Source organism: Ursus americanus, chromosome 21 (genome assembly GCF_024610735.1).
Source record: "Ursus americanus isolate L20-20 chromosome 21, mUrsAme1.1.p, whole genome shotgun sequence".
In the NCBI taxonomy this organism is placed as follows: Eukaryota; Metazoa; Chordata; class Mammalia; order Carnivora; family Ursidae; genus Ursus; species Ursus americanus.
The window spans coordinates 50,237,016-50,254,656 of NC_142147.1; the positions used below are offsets into that span (position 1 = coordinate 50,237,016).

Consider the following 17,641-nt stretch of genomic DNA (forward strand, 5'->3'; position numbering starts at 1 on the left):
GCTTGTTCTTTGGCATTTATTTCAAAATTGCAGCAAGACAGAAAAAAAAAACAAAAACAAAAAAATCCAAACCAACAGCAGCACCGGGAGATCCGGTCTGAGAACGGAGAGATGCGGAGTCGGGGCCAAAGTGCATCCCTGACCCCGCAACACGGAGCCCAGATCCCCCGAGATCTGAGAGGCGGGGCTAGGGGCCCGGACGCCTGGGTCCGGCTCTTATGGCTTCGGGAGTGTAGAGACCACGTGGGGGCGCCAGAGACCCAGGCGTCCCGGCAGCCCCCGGCCTTTTCTTTCATATTGCACTTGAGGTGAGTCGTTGGTAGGGAGGCGAGGGTCCGGCGGGGACTAGATGCCGTGGGTGGGTGGGCGGGTCCTAGGAGAGGTAGGGCCGAGTCCTTAGCGTTACACCGGGAGCATCCACTCGTGGGCTCCTGCTCCGTACTGCGGGACAACAGAGGCCGGGCGTGAGAGGAAGGCCACACTGCAACTCCCAGCAAGCCTGGGGGCGTCCCGGGCTCAACGGCTGCGGATTTGCGCCCCAGGAGCTCATGGGAAACGTAGTCCACTTCCCGGAAGCCGGCCGACAACCGTAGGGAAGGGGCACCATGGCCAAGTGGGCGCAGAGGCTTAAGGGAGGAGTTCTGCAAAAGGGAGAAGGGGTTCTGCAAAGAGTCACTGGAAGGCCTGGAAGGTTTTGGGGGGAGCGAGATCGTTTTCAGCTGAGACGTCTCGGAATGTGAGGAGACGAGGTGTTCTAGGTCCCCGTGTACAGGACTTGAGGGAAGCTCACAGGAAAAGCGGTTCTAGGTCGAGTGCCGGGAAAGGAGTCCAGAGGTTCTCAGGAAAGATAACTCGTCGGAGATGAATGGAAACACCTCCAGGGCTTATGAGACCAGATATTCCTGGGCCACACACGGGGACCAGGATCTGGGGGCTTGTGGAAGATTTCTCAGGCCAAAGGGAAAGCCGGGGGCTCCAGGGGCTCCGCTTGGGGGCTTCTGGCCCAAAGTCCCACAGGCCCCTGGGCAGGGGTCCCCACCGCAAGGACACGCAGGAGCCACAGAGGGGGAGGGAAAGGGATTCCTCAGGTCAGCGTTCAGAGGCTCCCAGGAAAGGAGATGACTCAGTCTGGGGCCCATGGGCCCATGGCAAGAGCCGTTCTTGGCTCTTGGGACTGTGGGGCAGCAGGGCTCCCAGTGCAGGGGCTCCTGGGACATGAACCTCCCCGGGGAACAAACATCCAGCCCCCTTCCCAGCCAGTGCACCTCACCTGGATCGCCTTCAGCTCCTTCAGAAAGCGGAGGATAAGCTCAGGCCCGTTTTCCATGGTGGGAATGTGCAAGTGCTGGAGGAGACAGCGGCGTGAGGACCAGGAACCCCCTTTTTCCCTCCCATCTCCAACGGCAGCCCACCTCACCTTGCCTTGGTACAGGATCTGGTGCACAGGGCAGACCTGGCAAGCGGTGCCCGAGCCGAAGACTTCCCGAACGCGGCCCTCCTCCAGCGCCCGCAACAACTCCTTCATGGTGACCTTGCGCTCTGCGACCCGGAACTCACCCTGCCCAGCGACGCACGTGAGCCCAGGGGCGCCCCCTGCCGCAGGGCCCTGCCTCTCCCTCCCTGAGAAGGGTGACAGAGACACCCGAGGAGACAGACACCCGAGGAGACAGACACCCAGAGAGAAGGGGCAGAGATGTGCTAGCGTGCCACAGCCCCCTCCAGAGCCCCCTAAGTTCTGGCCCCCGACACAGCAGTTCCCCATCATTCCAGCCACCCCCACACACGGCGCCCTCACCCAGGTCCTAGCCAGGTCCAGCAGACTCTGTCTGACCACTCCAGGCAGGATGACACCGTCCAGCGAGGGGGTCACCAGTTCCAGCACTGGGTCAAGTGTAAGGGCTGGGGGGTTACCTCACGCCCTCAGGCACACCCTCCCATCTTCTTAGGAGCCACCCCAACCCCCCCCCCCCGTGAGACTGGCACTTCCCCCGGGGGGGCGGGGGGTCACGGGAGGGCTCACCCCCATCTTCGTGGGTCCAGTAGATGAAGATGTTCATGGTGCCCACCTCGGTGAGCTGGTGGTCGGGCCCATACAGCCAGAGCACCTGCTCGCAGCCCCTCTTTTTCGCCTCCTGCTGCACCAACACGGTGGGCCCATAGTTCCTGGCAGAGAGCAGATGGTTGACCAGGACACCGTCTCCTTCCTGAGACACTCACTGGAGGGGGCACTGCCCCCTCGGTGAGCAATGCCCCAGCCATTTCCATCACAGCACCGGCTGCTCTGGATCCCGGGACTCCCACTAGCCTGGGAGCCCCTGGAAAGCAGGGCCTGGACCTGATTCATCTGCGTCCCTAGCTTCGCCCAGCACAGGGCCTGGCCCTCAGACCACCTCACAAGATAGGAGTGTGGAAAGGACCCTAATGAAGCTCCCGGCTGGGGCCGCACTTGCTATCCCAACACACCCTCCCCCCACCTTCTGCCTGGACCACCTCGGTGGCGGGGGGCCCTCCCTGGCCTGCTGAGCTGAGGTCCCTGGTGACAGATTTACACGGGAAGCCCCCACAGGGGATGGTGGTCACTGGAGGCCCAGAGGACCATGAGAGCTGTGCATGGGGGTGGGGGTGGGGGGTACTGGCCGAGCCTGGGTGTTCAGGGGAGGCTACCTGGGGGAAGAGACCAATGAACTAAGGATAAACTGCATTTCTAGAGGCTTCCCAGGAGGCCAATCCTGATTTCTCCACTGATTTTCACCCTACCCCTTCCAAATTCCGAGCCAATGTGTCCACAGCGCTTAGCACAGACCCTCTCCACTTAAGCGCCCCGTCCCCCGCAGTGCCAACATCCCAGCCCCAAGGGCAAGCAGAGCTGTCCCCAGTCATGTGAAACAAGACGGGAAGGACAACTGACATCCAAAGACACAAATCCACACCCAAAGCACAACAGCCAGTGTCTCGGACATCCAGCGTCCCGGACACGTAGGGTTGGGGGAGGGACTACTGGAGGGATGACTTACCCCCCCAGCTTGTAGTCACCGACCCCACCTATCCAGGCCCTGATGAAGGCTGGGTCGGCCAGGAGGGAGACGGGGTCCACGGCGTCTCCGGGGAAGTATGCGCCCACGGGGCACAGAATGACAAACAGGAGCGCTTGCGAGGAACGGGAGACGCCTAGCGAGGGCTGCAGTGGGCAGAAGGGGGCATCAGGGACCCAGGAGTCCGGGCCCTCAGCCCCTCCCCCCCCTCTTCCCTGAAGTCCCCAGCCCCGCCCTCCCACCCTCATCCCCCCACTCCCGGAGTCAGGGAGTCAGGCCCACCTCGTTCCCGATGAGCACAGGCCGGATGTACAGGCTGCTGCTGTTGCCCTCGGGGACCCAATCCTTGTCCACTTCCACCAGCCGGCGGATACACTCGAGCAACTCGCCCTTGTCAAAACTCTGGGCAGGAATCCCACGAGTCGACCCCTCGCCCCTGCCCTCACCCCAGCCCGCACCCTGCTCCCCCCCCAGGGGGCCAGCCAGGGCCCCTCACCGGCAGGCAGAGGCGCAGGGCCGAGCGCAGCATCCGGTCCATGTTGAGCCAGGGTCGGAAGAGGCGCACGCGCTGGTCGCTGCCTTTGAACGCCTTCATGCCCTCAAAGAGCTGCGGGGACAGGTGGGTGGGTGACCGAGCTCAGACACCCCCCGGGGGAAGCCACAAGACACATCGAGAGATCCCAACACAGCGCCTGATACACAAGGATTCAGACACAGCTGCAGAGACAGAGCCGAGGAGAAACCAACCCGCTGAGCTCAGAGAGGAAGAAAAGGGGAAAGAGAGACGACAGAGGGGCACCAGAAACAGCCGGAGACCCACAGACGGAGGGGCCGAGAGATCGCCCTGCTTCAGCCCCTTCTGTGTTACTGACCCGATTTCTCAGGAACAGTGATGGCGTGCAAGTTCTGTTTTTAAAGATTCCTTGCGTTCCTGAGAAGCACTGAACTCGCTGTGGATGAAACACTGCAAAGTCCAGGATTTGCTTCAAAATCTCACAGGAAGGGGGACACGGAGATGGGAGTCCAGAAGGAACGAGAGGGTGACCCACAGGGACTACTGATGAAGCAGGGCGGGGGGGGGGTCCTTATATATCATTCTGTTTCTGTGTTTGAAATTTCCCATAATAAAAACTTAAAATTTTTTTTAAAGTCATCTCTACTCCCTACGTGGGGCTCCAACTGATGACGCCGAGATGAAGTCACATGTTCCACTGCCTGAGCCAGCCAGGCGCCCCAAAACATTTTTTAAGGTACAGAAAAACAAACAAACAAAAAAAACCAACACAAAGTTGATCCGCACCCCCAGCCTTTTGTTGACCTTGGCCTTCGAGGCCTCACAGGATCTGGCTCCTCTTATCTCAGCCTCCTGAGCTGACACTGCAAACTGGTTACTGGGGCTGAAATATGTTCATCCGAATTCTTGTCACCACTGAAGCGTCCTCAGGAAGACTCTACTTTCAGCCACAGCTTTCAGTCCTAACCTGAATGCCTCCTGGATATTTTCCCTTAAAGGCCACTCACCAAGGCCTGCAAAGCCCATCTCCTGCTGAGCCCCCACAGGGGGACAGCCCCTGGCCTACCTGGTCACCTGGCCAAACCTCTGGGCGCCATGCTCAGCCCTCCCTTCCCTGCTCTTGTCCAGCCTGCCAGTGCCTCGTGTCCCTGAATCCCTTTGGCCCTCCTGTTCCTCCCCCTGGCTCCAGCCCCAGCTCAGGCCTCCTGGCCTCCAGCTCATCCTCCACCGGGTCTGCGGGGTCTCACTACACCCAGAGCGGACCCTGCTCCATGCCTACTCAGAGCGCTCCATGGCTCCCAGCACCCTTCACAGGGTGCCAATCCCTCGGCCCCTCTGTGGCCCTGACGACATTCTCAGCCTCCTCTGCCAATTCCCCTGATATGCCAGGCTCTTTGTACTGGCTGCTTCCTCTCCCGCTAACACCCTAAGCTTCCCTCTGCCGGAAGGGACCCTACTTCCTTTCAAGTTAGAGGTAGGATCGGTGCCTCTTCTGGCTCTGATGACGCCTCAGCTGCTTCCTTCAGAGCATGACCCCATGGGGCTGTAACAAAAACATGGGGTTTTTGAGTGGAAGAACGGGGTCTGCTCTTCTTGGGGACCCTGGCATCACCCAGCACGGGGCCTGGAACACGAGGGACCTCAGGGAACACATGTTGAGCAAGAAGAAACACACAGTGGGGCACCTAGGTGGCGCAGCGGTTAAGTGTCTGCCTTTGGCTCAGGGTGTGATCCCGGTGTTATGGGATCGAGCCCCATATCAGGCTCCTCCGCTACGAGCCTGCTTCTTCCTCTCCCACTCCCCCTGCTTGTGTTCCCTCTCTCGCTGGCTGTCTGTCTCTCTGTCGAATGAATAAATAAATAAAATCTTTGAAAAAAAAAAAAAAGAAAAAGAAGAAACACATGGAGAGCAAGCCCAGGGCGGTGGACCTGGCAAGCGACTCAGCAAGAGGGAAGAGATGCAGAGAGAGGGGGAGAGAGGGCAGCGGCCGTGCCTGCATCGAGTAGTGGAGGCCGGAGCAGGCGGGGTGCAGCGTGAGGTTCTGGAAGGGCTGGATACGGGGCTGGCCCCAGCCCTCCTCCTCCTTCCATTCCACCATCAGCATGTGGTCAGTGAATGTCTTCCCAAACACCAGGGGCTTGCTGGGGTCAGGCTTCTGATGAGGCTCCTGCGTCATTTCCAGCTGCAGGTCTGCAGCCTGAGAAAAGACAGGGGAGCCGGGTATCCTGAAATCTGGTGGCAACCGCAAACTGAAAAACTACAACTCCCATGAACCTCTGGGGCTAAAACCCAAAGAGAAGAGAGACCTGTAGCCCCAGAGGCTTCTGGGACATGCAGTATCAAATCTCTCCCACAACCTTATGGCGGACTATTAGGACCCCATTGCCAACCACCTTCACCTTTGGACCCTGGACCCTTTCGGAGATGCCCAAATCCAGCTGCCGGCCCCTTCCTCAAACCTAAGAGTCCTGGCCCCCAGCCCCCTCCTCCCTCAGGCCCAATAGTCCTGGCCCTAGCCCCCTCCTTGAGATCTAGAAGTACATTTCCCTCCATTCACCTTGAAGTTGGATGAGGCATATCTTCTGGGGCCACACAGAAGCCAAGAGACAGGGAGGAGTTTTCGGGCCCAAATCTGGGAGTGGGGACAGAAGTAAGAAAGGTGGTGAGGCCAGGAAAGGTAAGAGAGAGCAGGGGACCCTGGTGCCTGCTTTGCCACCATGCACTTGGGAGGTCCCTCTGGCCTGCTCTGTCCGAGGCCTAGTGCATTCTAGACGGACCATGTGGCCCTGGACAAATCTGCTCCCCTGTCAGGTCAGCACCTCGTGGGAGGGAATCCTGAAGGAGGCCAAGTCCCCTCCCTGTCCTCACAAGGACAATCCCTAGAAAGGGCTGAATCAGCTCCCATTCCCTCCATGCCAGGGCAAAGTCAAACACAGGCACCTCCCACCCCTCGGAACTTTGGCCCCAGCCCTGAGATCAGCTCAGACAGAAGACGGCGAGGCAAAGTGAGCAGGTAAGTGAAGGTCTCCCTAGGGGACCCAAATCCTGATAAGAATTAGAAAAGTGAGGAACCTAGAGGCCATACTTCCCCAGAACCCAGAAGCTGGGCCCCCGTCCCCCTCCTCCCTCAGACCTAGGAGTCTAAGCCCCCAGCCCACTCCTCCCTCAGATCCAGGAGTCCGGACCCCCGTCCCCTCCTCCCCCAGACCCAGGAATCCAGGCCCTCAGGCCCACCATCCCTCAGACCCAGGAGAGCCAGTCCCCAGCCCCTCCTCCCTCAGACCCAGGAGTCCAGGACCCCAGCCCCTTCTCTCTCAGATCCAGGAGTCCAAGTCTTTATTCTTTCAGGATATTAGACCAACTGGGCTCAGATTACCTAAGCTCCCAACCCCATGCCTCGGCAGGAAAGCAGTTGGGTCATGAGGTTGGTGCAGACGGAACAGCCTCGCCTGTTCCTGCCCTGTGAGCTGGCTGAGCGGACACCCATCCGTGAGAACGAACATGAGTGCCAGCAGTCACTGGTCAGTAGGTGAGTCATGGGGAGATGGGGGCTGTGGGGCATGAAGTCTGAGGAGTGGTTCCAGATAGTGCGGGGCCCAAGGGGCTCTGGGCTGATCAGCGTGTGGGTCCGCGGCATGGCCTCTAGGTGGCGCTGTGTAGCCCACGAAAGTCTGTGGCTATGCTGCTTCTGTCCAGGAGGGAACAGGACACCCACAGCAGAGAGAAAGGAGAGACACCCAGAGGGGAGACAGCCAGTATCTGGGCAGGAGAGCAGTGCTCAGAAGGAGCCAGAATGGAAAAAATAAAATAAAAGAGAGGGAAAGGCAAGAAGGAGAAAACAAATAGACACAGAAATAGAAAACAAAACCGAGGGTGTGCCTGGCTGGCTCAGTAAGAAGAGTAGGTGATTCTTGATCTCGGGGTCTTGAGTTTGAGCCCCGTGTTGGGTGGAGAGATTACTTAGAAATAAAATCTTAATAAAAAAAACCCAAAAAACTGAGGAGAACAGAAATCAAGAACACGAGATGCCAAAATAGATAAGATCATAAAGAGAGACTGATATGAGAGACAGATAGGGAGATAAACTCAGGCAAAGTAAAGTCTGGAGAAATCCAGGAAAATGCCCAGGGTGAGATATGGAGAGGCTGCGGGGGGGGGGGGGGAAGTAAATAGACAAAAACCAGACTTCAGGTGACAGCACAAAGTGAAAGGAGACCCAGAGAAAGGAGGAAACACAAAGAGACAGAACTATGCCAACACCTGGAGAGAAACTGACTCAGGGATGCTTGGAGACAGAGTATATCCAGGAGATAGAGAAGGGAGAGGCAGAAAAACACACCCACGGGGCAGAGAGGAGTCGGGCAGTGTCCAGGTTGTAAATCAGCACTGGCCATCAAGACCCTCTTGCCCTGAGAGAAGCTGCCTTCATCCTTCCAGGACATTTCTGTAGGGGCAGGGGGTCTCACCTCAGCTCAGGGAAAGTGCTCCGCCATCTGACACCCCAAGCCATGGGGATTGGGCCCAAGGGATGGTAGATGGGTTACTGGGACAAAGAGCGTGAAAAGCCTGGGGCTGAATTAAGAAACAAGGAAAGGGGGGGGGGGAGGGGAATAGAGCAGGGCTCTGAAACATGATGGAGTCTTTCCCGCATCTCATTACAGCCTAGGACGATCCCCAGCACAATCCATCCTCTCAGCGGGGCCCAGGAAGGTCCCATCAAAGCCCAGGACTGTCTTTGTCATAGCTCAGCACCGTCCTTCATGCTTCAGGACTGCCCCCCCATCACAGCCCAGGAAGGGTCCCTCGTAATGCAGTGCTGTCCTTTGTCTCAGCCAGGGACTGTCCCTATCACAGCCCCAAACAGTCCCAGTCAAAGCCCCAAATTGTCCTTGTCGTGGCCCAGGACCGATCCCATCACATGTAGAACTGTCCCATGATAGCTCGGGACTCGCCCATCTCAGACCTAGACTGCCCGATGGCAGCTCCAGACTGTCCACCATCACAACCCCAAACTGTCCCTGCCACTGCCCCGGACTCTCCCACCACAGCCCAGGAGTGGCACCATGAGAGCCCAGATGGTCCCAGTGATGGCCCAGCATTAGTCACCCCAAGAGTCGGAACAGTAACACTGTGCCCTGCTCTCCATCAGGCTGGGGGAGGAGTCCCAGACAGGGTCAGGGGCAGAACTGGATGCCAACACCACTTTTCCCAGGGTGATGCTGCCGCTGAGCAGGGCTGTGAAGATCCCTTCCGAGAGCTGTTAGCGTTTCCTTCCTCGCTGAGGAACTCTGTGCTGTAAAAGCCCACTCTCCACAACTCTGCTGGTTGACCTCTTCTGGGTAAGAATGGACAGGGAGATCTGTCTCTGTGACAGTGGGAAGCTGGCTCCCTTTCCAAAAGCCCTGATGCCCAGCTTTGGAGAAGAGCTTGCAGGGACACTCCACATGCATCTTAACTTTTATTTCCAAGAAAACGGGGCCTTGGGTCCAATTCCCAGTCCAGACCTGAGATCTGTGCCTTCATCCTACCCGCACCCCCAGAAGTTCGGGGTGTCTTACCCCGGAGCCTCCACAGGCTGGCTGTTCTCCCCTCCTTAACCCCTCACCCACCGCAGCCCGGTGCCAGTCCCATTAACCGTACCCTCTTCCGTGTTTCCCTCGTACCTCCCGTTGGCGGCCCCGTCCCACCAACTACCGCCCTCCACCTCCCTCGCTCTTAAAGCCTCGTGCTCCTCTCCAAGGGACCCCCTCGGTCCCGGCGTCCCGCAGCGGAACCCGAGCGCCGGGGGCGCGAAGCCGGACGGGTCCGGGAGCTAGTGGTCCACCCGGAAGTGGGCCTCCCAGCCTCCCCACCCCTTCTCCCGTTTCCCCGGCCCGGGGCCGCGAACCCACCTTTGCCTGCGCGGCTGCGGCCATGGTCGGTGCGGCGGGTAACTGTGCCCGCCCGGGGCGCGGCCCGGGGAAAAAGCCGTTCCGGCCCCGCCCTGCCCACGCCCCCTCCCGCGGGAGGGTGGCTTGCCCTAAGCCCCAGGCGGGTCGAGCCGCCCCAATTATAGGGCGCTTGTGGGGAGCTGGGCCCTGGTAGAGAGCGCATGCGCTGGAATCCGCGGGGCTAGGGGAGCCCATGGACTTGCACCCTCCTCCTAACGCCCACCCAGATTCTGTTCCAGCCACACAATTGCTGTGCAAGACTGCACGAAGTTTTTTAAAAAATGCATTTTAATAGATACTGTCACGGAACGCTAACGAGGATAAGCATCGCAGGTAAGAGCTGAAAGGCCAGGAACAGGAATCTCCGCATGTCTCCATGCCTTAAGCCAAAGCACTGGCTGTTAAGTATCGTAAAGTGTTAAGTGTCGGTGGGTGCATATATCATGTAAGTGAAAAGGGAAAGGGCTTTGGAACAAGGCCTCTGAAGGGGTAGCAGGTAGTGATGGATGAAGGGGTTGCAGTCAACCCGTTTGAATATAGTTTTTCTTTCCAAGGAGAAAACATATGTGTATTCTTTGTAGCTTTTTAAGAGATATAACACACGTGGGGCATCTGGGTGGGTCAGTCTGTTAGGTATCAGACTCTTCGTTTCCACTCAGGTCATGATCTCAGGGTCCTGAGATCGAGTCCCACACAGCACAGAGTGGCTTGGGATTCTCTCCCTCTCCCTCTGCCTCCCCCCCTCTTCCAAACTCACATACACACACACTCTCTCTCTAAATAAATATCTAAAATAAATAGGGGTGCCTGGGTGCCTTAGTCAGTTAAGCCTCCAGCTCTTGATTTCAGCTCAGGTCACGATCTCGGGGTCAAGAGATTGGGCCCCTCGGCTGGCTCTATACTCAGCACAGAGTCTGCTTGTCTCCCCCCCCCATCCCGCTTGCACTCTCTCTCAAATAAATATCATTTAAAAAAAGATACAACACACATGGTTCCAGTCCCATCAGTGAGGCCCGAAACATTTTAATCCACCAACCCATGAGTAAGCCTCTAAGAACAGCCCCTACAGCCCCTAGGGCAAGGTTACCTGGTTTTACCTCCTTGTGAGTGTCTCCTCAACTACAGGACCCCCAGGGGCCGAGTTAGCTAATTACAGCTCATCAGGATCCCTCTAATCCCTAGCAATTCAAACCTGCATTAGTGCCCCCTATACCGAACTCCTCAGTCACTCTGGCCCCAAAACCTGCTGTGGTCAGAGTCCCCCCAACTCCGGCATCCAGATTACAAGAACCAAAATCTTTTTCCTGTTGAGTCCTCAAACTCCGATTCCTGGGCCACTGCGCCTCCACAATTCTACTCTGGGATATTTTGCCCCCGAATTCTGTCCCCGGGTCACTGTGCCCCAGCCCTAACAGCCACAGACCTCGGGAAGTCCCAGCCCTCCCCCTCTGAGTATCATCCGGTTTTGCTTCCTACTCCCCCAGTCCTCCTCTCCCACCACCGAGCCCAGGGCCCGAGGGGCGTGGCGGCCACGACCGAGCCCTCCCCGCCTCGGCCAATCAGCGATTGCCGCACACACCCCCGCCGCGGCCAATCCGCAGCAGCCAGGCAGCCCCACCCCCTCACTGAGGAGACGCACCCCGGACTGAGCCCCGCGCCCCTGAAGGAATCCAAGGCCCGCTCTTCCCTAACTGGGAAGTCCGCGCCCCCATGTTTCCTCCTCCCCCAAACCCAGGAGTCCAGATCCCAGCCCCTCCTCTCTCTGACCCAGGACTCTCAACCCTAGCTGCTGCTTCCCACAGAACTTCTGGAGCCCGCCTCCCTCCTATTCCTCAGCCAGTGAGGTCAAAACTCCTTTCCCTTAAGGACCAAGAATAACGAGGAGGCCCTTTTGTTTCACCTCCACTATTATCTCCTAATAACGGTTTAATTTATTCTCCCCTGCGGGCCTTTGTATTAGCAGCGGCGAAGCCAACCAGTAATACTTTTCCCAGGAGCCTGCTGCAAGGCCTGCCGGGAGTTGTAGTCCCGCGGGTCGAGGCTACGCGTGGGAACACGTGGGGCTGGGAGTGGGGACGCTGTCTCCACGTGGCAGAACTCAGGGGCAGAAAAAAAATGTTATGACGCCCTCCTCCTCCTGGTTGCAAACTACTTTTATGGGAACTTGCGTGGTGGTTTGGCACATTGGTAAGTGGAGTTAATGTCTAGAGCTGGGGTCTGCACCTAAGAGGCAGATGATAGAAACCGAAATCTGGGAGACTCAGTTTGGGGTGGGAGTCCTAATCAGGAAGGCCCGAGTGGAAATGTGGGAAATCAGGAAGGGATGATGGGGGGCTCCACAGGGGTGCCTGGAATGGCCTTGCGCCCAAACCCCAGCTCTGCACCCCCGGTCACAAGCAGCTCAATCCCGGTGCAGAAGTTGGCTTCAGAGGCCAGGAACACGGCAGCAGCCCCCACGTCAGCTGGCTGGCCCATGTGGCCCAGGGGCTGGAGACAGACCAGGGGAAAAGGAGACCAAGTGAAGCACCGGGTCTGACTGCCACTCCCTAAGCCACTCCCATGGCACCTGGATCTGGCCCCCACTCATACCTGGGCCAATGTGCCCTGTAGAACTGTGGCAGTGGGGTCAGGCGTTGAGGCTGCCAGCTCCTCCCACAGTGGGGTCCAGATGTTTCCTGGGGAAATACTGTGGGAAGGGAGAAGGGGGATCAGGGAATTGTGCCACAAACGTGGCCTTTTAGGCTCACTCCCAGCCTTCTCAGCCCACTTGGAGCTGCTCACCAGTTGACCCGGACGCCATATTGACTCTCGTCCAGGGCCAAGGCTTTGGTCATGGCTGTTACTGCCCCCTGTGGAAAATGATGTGGAGAGAAAGTTTAGTCCAGGGAAGCCGAGTTTCCTCCTGTTCTCTCCTCCAACCAGAGCATGTCAAGCTGGAGCATCAGAATGGGGTGGTCACGCCTTCCCTGCTGGCCTCCGTGGGATGCGCTAGCCTCTGTTTCTTGGGAGACACTAGGCGCATAACAACATGCCACAGGTTGTCATACCTCGGAGCTGAGGTACCTGGAGGGCCTGGTAGAGAGTGAAGGAAGGGGCAGGGTACCTTGGTGGCCACATAAGGAACTGCCTGGACCTGGCCAATGGCCCCCACCAGACTGGAGATGTTGATAACGTTCCCCTTGCTCTTCCGCAGGTGGGGGAGGGCAAGCTGGGGAGACAGAAGGCAAAGTCAGTCACCCGAGCCCCTGGGTTCCCCGAGCCACACTGAAACACATCCTGATGCCTGGGCCAATGGCCATTGCCCTGGTATGTTCACTAGTGGATCTCAGTGCCTTGTAGAGACAGCATTCTAGAACTCCAGAGAACACCTTCACTGGTTTGCCCCAGGGTCTCTGGGTCTGCTTAAGCAGTCGTCTCTCCATATCTGGAAGGCATTTTTCTCTAGGGCTCCTCCACTACCTCTCTCTCTCCTTCCCTCCCTTTTTGTCCGTCCCCCTCCCCCACTCCCTCCCCACACCACTCCCATCCTCTCCCCCTCTCTCTACGTCTCTGTCTCCCCACTCTGGGTCTTTGTATGTTACTCAAACTCATGTCCAAATCAAGATAGGAAAATGCAAGATGGCTGCCCTATTTTGCAAAAATGGGAGGAAGCTCTTTTATCCATGAGGGGAAGACCGTATCTCTGAATTTTAGGGAAAACTCTGTGGCCAGAATGTGATGTGGGAGACCTTCATGAAATGCACCCGTTTTTACCAACTTCTCCCCTACAACTCTCTGGCTCCCCGGAGTTCCCTAAACTAATTCTTTTTCCCTCTCCTCCCTTCCTCTGTCTCTCAGCTCTTTCACTACACATGACCTTGAATAAATTCAAATTCTATCCTTCCCCTCCGATTCCTTTGACAGCTGAGCTGGCCGGGCAAGACCTGTTCCGGCTGCTAAAGATTAATGAGTGTAAGCATGTTCCCTTAAGTGGTTCCCAGAGTGGGAATCTAAATTAGCTCCCTCTCTGGGTCACCCCATCAGCTCTTTCAGACTTTCTCCACTCCCTCAAAAACAGCCTCCACCTTTTCTGAGGAGCGTATCTTCAAACATACCCTGAGTGTTCCAATCTCAGGGCCTTTGCACTTACAGTTCCCTCTGGACTTACTTTTCCTCTGATACGCATGGGACTCTCTCCTAGGGTGACCAGCCATTCTGGTTTGCCCAGGACTGAAGTGTTTCTGAGGACATGGGACATTCAGTCCACCTTCAGGGCTAACCTGGGACAGTCCTGGGTAAACCTAGTCCCTCAACAATTTCAAATCTTGTTCAAATGTCACCTTCTCAATGAGGCCAACCCTGACCATCCTATTTATTTATTTAAAGATTTATTTATTTGAGGGGCACCTGGGTGGCACAGCGGTTAAGCGTCTGCCTTTGGCTCAGGGCGTGATCCCGGCGTTATGGGATCGAGTCCCACATCAGGCTCCTCTGCTATGAGCCTGCTTCTTCCTCTCCCACTCCCCCTGCTTGTGTTCCCTCTCGCACTGGCTGTGTCTATCTCTGTCGAATAAATAAATAAAATCTTAAAAAAAAAGATTTATTTATTTGAGAAAGAGAGGGAGGGGGAGAGAGAGAGAGAGAAAGCAGGGGGAGGGGCAGAGGGAGAGAGAGAAGCAGACTCCCCGCTGAGCGCGGGGGTGGGGTGGGGGGACTCATGCTTAACTGACTGAGCCACCCAGGCGCCTCTGACTATCCTATTTAAACCTGCAACCTGCCTACCCCTGGGTCCTCATCCCTATTCCTGATTCCTTTTCTCTGTAACACAGCACCTGCGTCCGACATGCCATATCTAATTATGTCATATCAAACTTACTTATTTGCTTATTCTCTGTCTCTCCCACCAGAATGCAAAAATTCTGCACTGGGTGTTATACGCAACTAATGAATCATCGAGCCTTACATTGGAAACCGGGGATGTACTGTATGGTGACTAACATAACATAATAAAAAAATCATTAAAAAAAAAAAGAATGCAAAAATTCATGAGGGATGGTTGCAATTTCTTACTTTGTTTCACCCCCGGGATTCAGGGGTCTCTCATGTAATAGGTGCTCAATAAATATCTTCTGAATAAATGAATGAATTTATTGAATTTATCAATTTTTTAAAGATTTTATTTATTTATTTGAGAGAGAGCACAGAAGGAGAAGCAGACTCTCCGCTGAGCAGAGAGCCCGATGCGGGGCTCGATCCCAGAACCCCAGAGAGATCATGACCTGAGTCGAAGGCAGACGCTTCACTGACTAAGCCACCCAGGCGCCCCTGAATTTATCTATTATGTGCCTGGCCCTGTTGTCAGCTCTTCACACAGATTAATCCTCAGGACAACCCTAGAAGAAGGGACTGTCCCTAGCTCCTTTCTCCAGGTGAGGAGACTGAGCAGGTGACCGGTGCTCCGAGGGTCCTGGGACAACTGTCAGGGCCAGTATTTGCACCCCGCAGTGAGCAGTCAGAGACCAAAGCCCACAACGAAAAAAAAGAATTTGTGACAACTCTAAGTCTTAAGAACTTTAAGATGATTTGAGCATGAGTGCCATGATATGTGGGCCCTGGGGGGGAGATTCGAATCCTCCATCCTCTCCCCAGGGACCTGACTCCCTCCTCCACCCCCCATTCCTTTCTCTCCTCTCTCTCATTGGCCTTGAAACCCTCCCTCCCTCAGCCCTGGCCTTGCCCATCCCCTCCCCCAGGCCCCGCCCCTGCCTCTTTCTTTCCTAAACCTTCGCACTCCCGCCCAGCTGTTTAACTCCCTTCCCAGCGTGAGGTCCCTAAGGGCTGCACAACGTGGGTCGTTCGCCACCCTTGTCCCAGCACTGGGCACGCAACTAGCACTGAACAAATATTTGTCCCACACTCCCTGTGGTCCCTTCTTAGCCCTCCCACACATTCCTTGGCCCACAGCCCACCCCCCCGCCTCCAAGGTCACCCAGCACCTCTGTGTAGCCACAACAAGGACGCCCTGGAATCTTATTGGCCCGTCCTTCCCTCCCCTCCCCCTCCTTCCCTTTAGACACCTGCTGTAGATCCCTATTGCCCACTGCGCATCTCCTCCCTCATATAAATACCCCTCATTCCCCCACTGTCTTCTCTAGCCTGTATCCCAAACTCCAGCTTGCGTGGCGATCCACCAAAGACCCAGAGATTCTGATTCAGGAGGTCTGGGCTGGGGCCCCGGAATCGATATTTTAAGAGTTCCAAGGGATGATGGTGGTGGTGGTGACATTGACGATAGTTTTTTTTTTTTTAAAGACTTTATTTACTTATTTGAGTGTGCAAGAGAGAGAGGGCACGGAGCCGAGGGTGAGGGGCAGAGGGAGAGGGAGAAGCAGACTCCCCGCTTAGCGGGGAGCCTGACTGGGGGGGGGGAGGCCTTGATCCCAGGACCCTGAGCTAATGACCTGAGCCGAAGGCAGACGCTTAACCCACGAAGCCACCCAGGCGCCCCGAACATGTGACCCTAGATCTCGTGGTCATGAGTTTAAGCCCCACGTTGGGTGTGGAAATTACTAAAAATGACATCTGGGGGCATCTGGGTGGCTCAGTTGGTTGGGCGTCTACCTTTGGCTGAGGTCGTGATCCCGGGGTCCTGGAATGGAGCCCCCCCCATCATCGGGCCCCCTGTTTGGTGGGGAGTCTGCTTCTCCCTCTCCCTCTGCCCCTCCCCCCACCTCGGCTCATGCACACTGTCTCTCAAGTAAATAAATAAAATCTTAAAAAAAAAGGGGGGGTTGCATGCTCTACCGACTGAGCGAGCCAGGCACCCCATGCAACTTATTTTTTAAATTAAACACTGTCTCGCTCTCCCTCGCTTTTTGGGTGGGGAATAACTGCGAGGTGCATGTTTCTCTCCGACTCTCAGTTCGCCCAGGGGATGGTGCCCCACTTGCCCCAGTGGTAACTTGCTGCCCCTGCGTGTCCAGAACTACTACCGACCCCGACAGCAGCACTTTGTGGGATCGCCCACCATGCATCCCACGCTCCAGTGCTCACCCAGGGTCGGCTTGTGGAGAAGCCCCACTAACACAGGTGCAGCCATGGCAGTGTGGTGGTGGTAAGAATTCTAATAATCTGGGGACGTCTCGGTGACTCAGTCGGGTAAGCGGCTGCCTTCGGAACAGGGCACGATCCCAGAGTCCTGAGATCGAGTCCCGCATCAGTGGGGAGCCTGCTTCTCCCTCTGCCTGCCTCTCCGAGCCTGGCTTGCGTGCTCTCTCTCCGAAATAAATAAATCTTTAAAAAAAATCGTTCTCATAATCTGAATAAAAAGGTGTCTAGATTACCCAAGACCACGGTATCACTGTTAACCTTACTGTGACTGCGTGAGAGAACGTTCTCATTTTTAGGAAATATTCCCCAAAGTACGGAGGGGTGAATGGACATTATGCCTGCAATTTACCCTCAAACCGAGAGGCAGAAAAATAAAGCAAACAGGGTAAAATATTAACAATGAGGAGTCTAGGAATACAGGAGTTCTCCGTCCTATTCTGACAAGATTTTGTGAGTCTTAAATTATGTCCGTAATTATAAGTAAACATGCAAATCCATTGGTAGTATTTATGAAGTTCCTACTGATGAAATTATAGGATGTCTCAGTAAGGGATGGCAGGAAGCAATGGAGAGAACATTTTAATAAAACGCTTCTAATTGCTAAGCTGGAGGTGGAGACAGGAGAGAGTGTCTCCTGTTCTTTTTTTTTTTTTTTAAGATTTTATTTATTTATTTATTTGACAGAGATAGAGACAGCCAGCGAGAGAGGGAACACAGCAGGTGCAGTGGGAGAGGAAGAAGCAGGATCATAGTGGAAGAGCCTGATGTGGGGCTCGATCCCATAACGCCGGGATCCCGCCCTGAGCCGAAGGCAGGCGCTTAACCGCTGTGCCGCCCAGGCGCCCCGTGTCTCCTGTTCTTAAAACACACCTGCTGGTTAGTGCCCCCAGGACATTTCCACACTCTTTTTTGGTAAATGAAACATCCTGTGGCCTACTTCTCTACTTCTTTTCCTCCCACTCAGGGGTCAGCTCAAACCTCACCTTTTGCCTTCTACTTCTGCCAGGCTTCATTTGCCCAATGTCTATTTCGTGAGCTCAACCTGCGTTAGGTAGATTGGCCATAGGAGACAGGA

General features: G+C 56.0%; 2 protein-coding genes and 1 long non-coding RNA gene across 8 annotated transcripts in view; 1 reads left to right on the top strand and 2 right to left on the bottom strand.

Moving 5' to 3' along the window:
- On the bottom strand, positions 1-9,572 carry BCAT2 (branched chain amino acid transaminase 2). Of its 2 annotated transcripts, XM_045772103.2 has the most exons (11): positions 9,439-9,572; positions 6,105-6,179; positions 5,541-5,744; positions 3,529-3,639; positions 3,315-3,434; positions 3,015-3,178; positions 2,021-2,163; positions 1,796-1,881; positions 1,418-1,558; positions 1,271-1,345; positions 1-441 (listed from the first exon to the last, which is right to left on the bottom strand). In XM_045772103.2, exons 1-11 carry the CDS (start codon positions 9,460-9,462, stop codon positions 403-405), a joined length of 1,182 nt encoding a protein of 393 aa, XP_045628059.2. In that variant the 5' UTR covers positions 9,463-9,572; the 3' UTR covers positions 1-402. The 2 variants fall into 2 exon arrangements, with proteins under 2 accessions (XP_045628059.2, XP_087727088.1); XM_087870962.1 differs by lacking the exon at positions 1,796-1,881 and having other exon boundaries at positions 1,418-1,620.
- On the top strand, positions 6,447-14,615 carry LOC123776247 (uncharacterized). 3 transcript variants are annotated; one of them, XR_006775315.2, is made up of 5 exons: positions 6,448-6,560; positions 6,952-7,076; positions 8,760-8,886; positions 12,671-12,783; positions 14,364-14,615. It is a non-coding gene; the product is annotated as an uncharacterized LOC123776247 (long non-coding RNA). The 3 variants fall into 3 exon arrangements; XR_015728129.1 differs by having other exon boundaries at positions 6,447-6,560; positions 8,760-12,783; XR_006775313.2 differs by lacking the exon at positions 12,671-12,783.
- Positions 11,613-17,641, bottom strand: part of HSD17B14 (hydroxysteroid 17-beta dehydrogenase 14) — a 14,117-nt gene continuing 8,088 nt past the window's right edge. For all 3 annotated transcript variants that reach the window (XM_087870963.1, XM_045772104.2, XM_045772105.2), the window contains 4 exons: positions 12,581-12,685; positions 12,259-12,326; positions 12,067-12,163; positions 11,613-11,964 (listed from right to left, as the gene is read on the bottom strand). In XM_087870963.1, the coding sequence (XP_087727089.1) occupies positions 11,791-11,964; positions 12,067-12,163; positions 12,259-12,326; positions 12,581-12,685 (444 nt within the window). In that variant the 3' untranslated portion in view covers positions 11,613-11,790. The remainder of the gene's footprint in view (positions 11,965-12,066; positions 12,164-12,258; positions 12,327-12,580; positions 12,686-17,641) is intronic.